The sequence below is a fragment of the Bos javanicus genome, chromosome 12, assembly GCF_032452875.1.
Source record: "Bos javanicus breed banteng chromosome 12, ARS-OSU_banteng_1.0, whole genome shotgun sequence".
Lineage (NCBI taxonomy): Eukaryota > Metazoa > Chordata > Mammalia > Artiodactyla > Bovidae > Bos > Bos javanicus.
In genome coordinates, this window is record NC_083879.1 from 62,552,954 (window position 1) to 62,559,423 (window position 6,470).

At 39.1% G+C, this 6,470-nt stretch overlaps 1 protein-coding gene across 1 annotated transcript; it reads right to left on the reverse strand.

Annotated features, from left to right (window-relative positions):
* Positions 1-1,857: 1,857 nt before the first annotated feature.
* LOC133258519 (phosphorylase b kinase regulatory subunit beta-like) lies at positions 1,858-5,954 on the reverse strand. Its single transcript, XM_061435200.1, is given in 2 exon segments — positions 1,858-5,238; positions 5,240-5,954. Coding segments are annotated over 2 exon segments (3,258 nt in total). The 5' UTR covers positions 5,816-5,954; the 3' UTR covers positions 1,858-2,556.
* Between the last annotated feature and the right edge of the window lie 516 nt (positions 5,955-6,470).

The following is a 6,470-nucleotide window of genomic DNA, read 5'->3' on the forward strand; positions in this document are numbered from 1 at the left end:
ACTATTGGGCACTTCACTATTTTAAATTATATAGTTGATATTTTCTGTATCTTCATTTTCATCTTTTTCATTGAGTGATTTTCTCAGATTTACAAACAAATTCAACTTATCCCTGTCCTAATAAAGGCTTCTTCTAAACTTCTTAGTCATTTAAGCCATTGCCATTTCACTTTTCTTTCCTTCATTAGAAACCTTTTCAGTATTTTTATATTAAAAAAATGAGAAATACTCTAACACAGTGAAGAATTACAAGTACAGTCAAATGGACATTCTTTTCCTGTGCTGTTGGAAAGAAAGTTATCAACATTATATCCAATCATTTTTAATATAAAAGTGTATATTTCCTACTAAAAGGACCTTTTGTTATATATTTGGTTGGCCAAAATGTTTCTTTGGATTTCCCATATGCTGTTATGGAAAAATCCTGAATGAAATTTTTGACCAACACATAATTACAACATGGTCATCTAAATCAGGAAACTATTATCAACACATTCAGTTCAGTTTAGTTGCTCAGTTGTGTCCAACTCTGCAACCCCATGAATCACAGCACACCAGGCCTCCCTGTCCATCACCAACTCCCAGAGTTCACTCAAACTCATGTCCATTGAGTCGGTGATGCCATCCAGCCATCTCATCCTCTGTCATCCCCTTCTCCTCCTGCCCCCAGTCCCTCCCAGCACCAGGGTTTTTTCCAATGAGTGAACTCTTCACAAGAGGTGGCCAAAGTATTCGAGTTTCAGCTTCAGCATCAGCCCTTCCAATGCACACCCAGCACTGATCTCCTTTAGGATGGACTGGTTGGATATCCTTGCAGTCCGAGGCACTCTCAAGAGTCTTCTGCAAAACTACAGTTCAAAAGCATCAATTCTTCGGTGCTCACCCTTCTTGACAGTCCAACTCTCACATCCATACATGACCACAGGAAAAACCATAGCCTTGACTATCCGGACCTTTGTTGGCAAAGTAATGTCTCTGCTTTTGAATATGCTGTCTAGGTTGGTCATAACTTTCCTTCCAAGGAGTAAGCATCTTTTAATTTCATGGCTGCAATCACCATCTGCCATGATTTTGGAGCCCCCAGAAATAAAGTCTGACACTGTTTCCAATGTTTCCCCATCTATTTCCCATGAAGTGATGGGACCAGATGCCATGATCTTAGTTTTCTGAATGTTGAGCTTTAAGCCAACCTTTTCACTCTTGCTAACGCTTCTTGTACTTCATTCATAGTTCACAAATTGTTGCAAGGTTATTTAGAGAAAAATGATACAGTATGTTAACTATGTTATCTTGTGTTGTATTTACTTGTTTATGTCTCTTTAGTCTCATTCAGTTTTGAGCAAGTCCAGAGTCTTTTCTTGACTTTCATTTCCTTGACCCTTTTAAAGATTATAGAACACTTGGTGAATGCCTATCAATCTGAATGGGACGAACTTGAATTTTGACTAATTTGAGTATTTCCTTATGATGAAGTTCAGGTATATGTCTCTTTGGTAGGAGTATCATCACTGATTTTTGTGTTCTCCTTGCTTCATCTTATAAAGTAGGACTTGACTTTTTTTTTTCTTTTCCCCCAAAACTGTTGATGTTAGTGTTGAGCACTTGATCAAGCTTGTGTCTGCCAGGCATCTCCACTGTAAAGTTATATATTTTATTTTTTAAATTTGTAAGTAATTGAAAAAAAATTAAATCTTTATATATTTTCTAACCTTCCTCAAACTTTCACTTAATTCATTTTATTTACCTAAGTATGATTTTTGGAGGACTGTATTGTTCCATGGACTATAATCTATTCATAGTCTTAATTATTATTATTATTATTTTTACTAATTCAGAAATAAAATTTAATGATTTTAATTTTGTTTTTATGAGTACAAACTAGGTTAACAGTTCATATTATTTTTACTAAGGGCACAAAGAAAATATTTGATAAGGTATAGATTTATTACTTTAGTCCAACCCCTACAGTTAGCACAAATACAAAACCATAATAATGTTTACAAGGTAAAAATTCTACAATAGCTCTGTATTCTAAAATATTACCAATAATTCAGTTTGAGAATAAAAATACCAGCTGGTTGATTTTGCTTTTATGATGCATATTAATATTTTGTTCTAGAAGCATGTTACTTAAAAAGAATTCACCATTTTTTCAATATACTTTCATTCCCAGTATGCATTATTCGTTGGAAAATTAATTTAATTGGCAGTAAGGTGGGAATTTAATCCAAAATGAGCAAAGGCCCAATTTGAAGAGTTATGTAGTCCGAAAACACGCAGTGGTAAACTTTCAATTAATAAACTATTACTACTGCTCAGTAAAGATTATTACTGTAGTTGGCATAATCAGGAGAACTTATTTTCACTTGATTACAAGCATTTCTTACCATTAGATTGGTTATGGCATGCAAAAAGTCCAATAATCCCACCAAGGGTGTGGCGACCATTTCACCAGCATGGTCAGCCCACTCATTAATGGCTGCCTTGATTAAACTTCAACACAAACAACACACTGCTGGAAAACCTGTCTTAACAAAGTCTCTACCACGTTCCTCACTAGCTAACCAGACATGGGTCATCATTGCTTGGCTTGACTTCTCCTTCCAGCAGCAGATTCATCACCACCTTTGTCAAATAGCTGCATGTTCCTCTTTTTCCCAGAGGGGGAGTGTTGTAAAAGGAAGTCATGTCATATTGTTTTTCAGTTTCCTTTAGTCAACTCTCATCTTTTTGAAATTCATGAAATGCTTCTTTCACCAGTTTGTCAAGATCTACTTTGTCTTGAAATTCTAGCTCAGGGTTTCTTTCCAGTACAATGGATACGACCATTAGTAACTCCACGACAATCTGTCTGTATTTTGGCTGATCAATATTTCCCAACATGTCTTCAACAAGGAGAGAGAAATTCATCTCATACATGGTCATATCTGACAGGGTTGGTTGCTGGTGCAAATGCCTCCCGGCTACAATGATTCCATTGGGTGTGCGTTCCAGGATCTGCCATACTCTGTCATAGAACCCAGGGGGGGTTCTATTCAAAGAGCCATCGATCTGCCGCCTGTTCAGCCAACATCTTCCATTCTGTTGAGGCTGGAGAATATCCAATAGAAGCTGTTTTACTTCACTGGGTGACAGCTGATATAAGTCTCTGGCTGGCTTGTTTCCACCATGGATCTGTAGTTCATACTCCATAGCATGGATGATCCACCCAATTCGTATTTTCAGCATGCCACTGAATAATTCTGGATTATTGGAGATGATCCAGCCAATATGGATGACCAGTTCTTGCTGAATTACTGCCTCCCTCTCATCATGGGTATTACATTTGTAATAGATGATGTTCTTAATCACTCCCGGAGACAAAGGATTAGAGATAACTTCTTCTTCATGCCCAAAGGCACCCAGAGTTACCTGTTTGCCCTGCACTAAAACATTAGTAATGGATGGGGCCAGGCTGTCCACTAGTTTACTTAAAAGACTTGCTGCATGGCGCACCACCGACCAAAGTTTTTTGCTGCCAGCTCTTCTATAGACTCTCTCAATGTGATCAGAAACAGTACCTTCCTTTGTGATGAAGTTGGGGCCTTCTCTTTTGAGCAGTATACCCAGTAGGATGGCTTGGCTAGCCAGACAACTACAGTCATTCAGTTTTTGAAGAATTTCATGGGTGGGTTTGTTTCTCCATTCAGTCATGGTAACATCTGGCTTCTGTTCCTGTTCGGGAGCATTGGAGGTGCTGCTTTGTCATTTGACTTTTGAATGTTTGGGAACTTCTAATTCCTCAAAACTCTTAAATTCTAGAAGCTCTTCTATTTCACTGATTCGTAAGAAGTCAAGTTGTTCAACCACAGCTCCAGATATTAGTGTCTGTAGACGATCAACATGAACTTTGACTCCTCCAACCATTCCTTTCTTAAATGCTGCCAGCATATCTAATATGGGATTGAATCGGCTACCTCTTATATTGTCTTCCCGGATGAGAACAAGGAAAAGTGGACATCCATGCATTTTCCAGTATTGCTTAATAAACTGGAGTGCATTCTTTATGTCATCTATCAGCAGCAAAACATCTTGAGACATGTAGAAATCACTAAGGTCAAAGATGATAGGGTAACAAACCACAGTCTTTCCTAGAATGCGATAAATCTTTGATGTACCAAGGCAGCCAATAGGTCTATCTGGCCTTCCGCAGAGTCCTAATTTTTCATTGATACCCAGATGGAAATAAGCTTTCACCAGCTCCTGCTGGGCCCAGATCTGAATGGGTTCCACCTGTTGAGGAGTTTGAGTCTGAATACCGTATGTGTTGAGGAAAACTTGAAGGCGTTGGCTTTCTGCCATGAGTGCTACATAAACAACCAAATCATTTTCCAGTGGACCCTGATTGGAAAACCTCATGCTCACATTTCGTTGATTCTGTAGAGGGACAAAATGCTGAACAGGATCAATGTCTTTAGGACTAATTAATTCATCAGCCAGGAGTTTTGCAATGACATAAAGGGCTTGTCCCCAAAGAAACAGTTTTCCATCACGGCCACAGTTGCTAGGGAATCGCTTCTGACTACCAGGGTTTCTTTTTTCATGCTCTACAAAATCAGCTGGCACATAATAGTACTTTGGTATGACAGGATAACCTTCTGTGGTGTGATGAAGTACTGGAGTCAGAAGATCCTGATACTCTTTTACTTGCTTGGGATTGCCTCTAAAAACACCATCAATCATCATGTAAAGGAAAAATATGGGAAATTCACATTCAATGCCATCAAACAGCTTAATTTCAGCTGGTTTGTAGTAGCGTCTGTTGGGATCTTCCAATGATGTTCTATATCCATCTCTCAAGAAACGCTTAAATCCATATTTTCCTTTTAATTTTCTAATCACTTTATCAAGCGTCTGGCTAAAGAGAACTTCATCATCCAAGGCAAACGCAGGATAACTGATGCAGGGGAGCAGGGCAGCATCTGTGTTATGAGATCTTGATTCTCTGGGTAACAATGAGCACAAAGTCTGCCGGTTGCGATTGTGGGCATCGAGATCCACAAATATAACTGACCAAGAACAGCACTGGTTGCCAAAGAGGTTGAATCCATTAATTGCTTCTAGAGCTGCTTTTGCTAAGCCAACAGAGCTCGAATGCAGCTCTGTGCTGCCATCATTATATTTGCTTCCTCTTTCCCAGACACAGAAGTCAGGCACCCGGTAAACTCTTTCTACACAAAATACAAGGTTCTGAATAAAAAGAGACCTCATCAGTGTTGTAGATAATCTGGAGTCCTGAGGAAATCATTTCCACAAGGTAAAGGAGATAGAGGGACACTGCATTTATCTGAAGATGACCGTATTCCTCATAGGAGAGGATCTCATCTCCTGTATGTACATTGAAAATGGAGTGAAGACATGTTGTTGGGCGTGGATTCTGCTTAAATTGCTGGACCTTATCGGCCTGACGCATGTAGCAGTAGAGAATTCCTCTCATACATTTTATAGCCGAGTGCTCCAGCTCATGGGTCCTTCCCTTGTCATCATCAATACGCCTATATGCAAGAGCCAAAGCCCAGGCACCAGCAGCACAGTACAGACTGTCATGAATCTTGGCCTTCTGATCATTACCACGTGTTTTAGTGGGAAAGAGACCTGTGGTTGGACTTTGATACAGCAGCAATGTTGACTTGACAATTCTGTAATAGTGATCCAGTTTATCCCACAGAGTTTCATCAGATCTCGGAAGATTAATGCTTTTCAGAGGTTCATAAACTGAGTCAGACCTTAAGAAAGCTGGTGGAGAAGGGACGACTGGATCAGGTGAGCTGGCCATTTCAAATTGTTGACTCTAATCATAAGCGTCGCAGGCTAAACTATAGCAATTTTCAAAACTGAGCGCTTGGTCCGGGCTCTTCGCTCCAAGACCTTCCAGCTCACTTCGGCCATGAGCCCCGCCATCGCGCTCGGGCCGCCGCCTTAGTATTAATTATTTTTAAGCTTTACTTACCCAAGAGTTGGCCAGTTACAGCCCTTGAGCCAATTCATGTGTCCTTAAAACCGAACAGTATGGAGGTTCCTTAAAAAAGGAAGCCACAGTTTCTATAGCAAGTTATGACACATTTCATATTTTAAGTGTTTTAACAATGAAATAGGTAATCATGTACATACATTATCATCAAATACCATATAAAATCACTTTGCAATTTACATCAAATTAAACATATTTATACAGGAAAATCATGAACCCAAAATCCATTCAAATAATAAATGAATCAAGTACATATAATTTTAACCTAGATTTACAGAATACTGTTGAAAGAGGACCTTGAGGAAAGGTTTAAGATTAATTTAAAAAATATAACTTAACTTGTTGTTTAGTCACTAAGTTGTATCTGACTCTGTGTGACCCAGTGAAATATAGCCCACCAGGCTTCTCTATCCATGGGCTTCTCCAGGCAAGAATACTGGAGTAGGTAGCCATGCCCTTC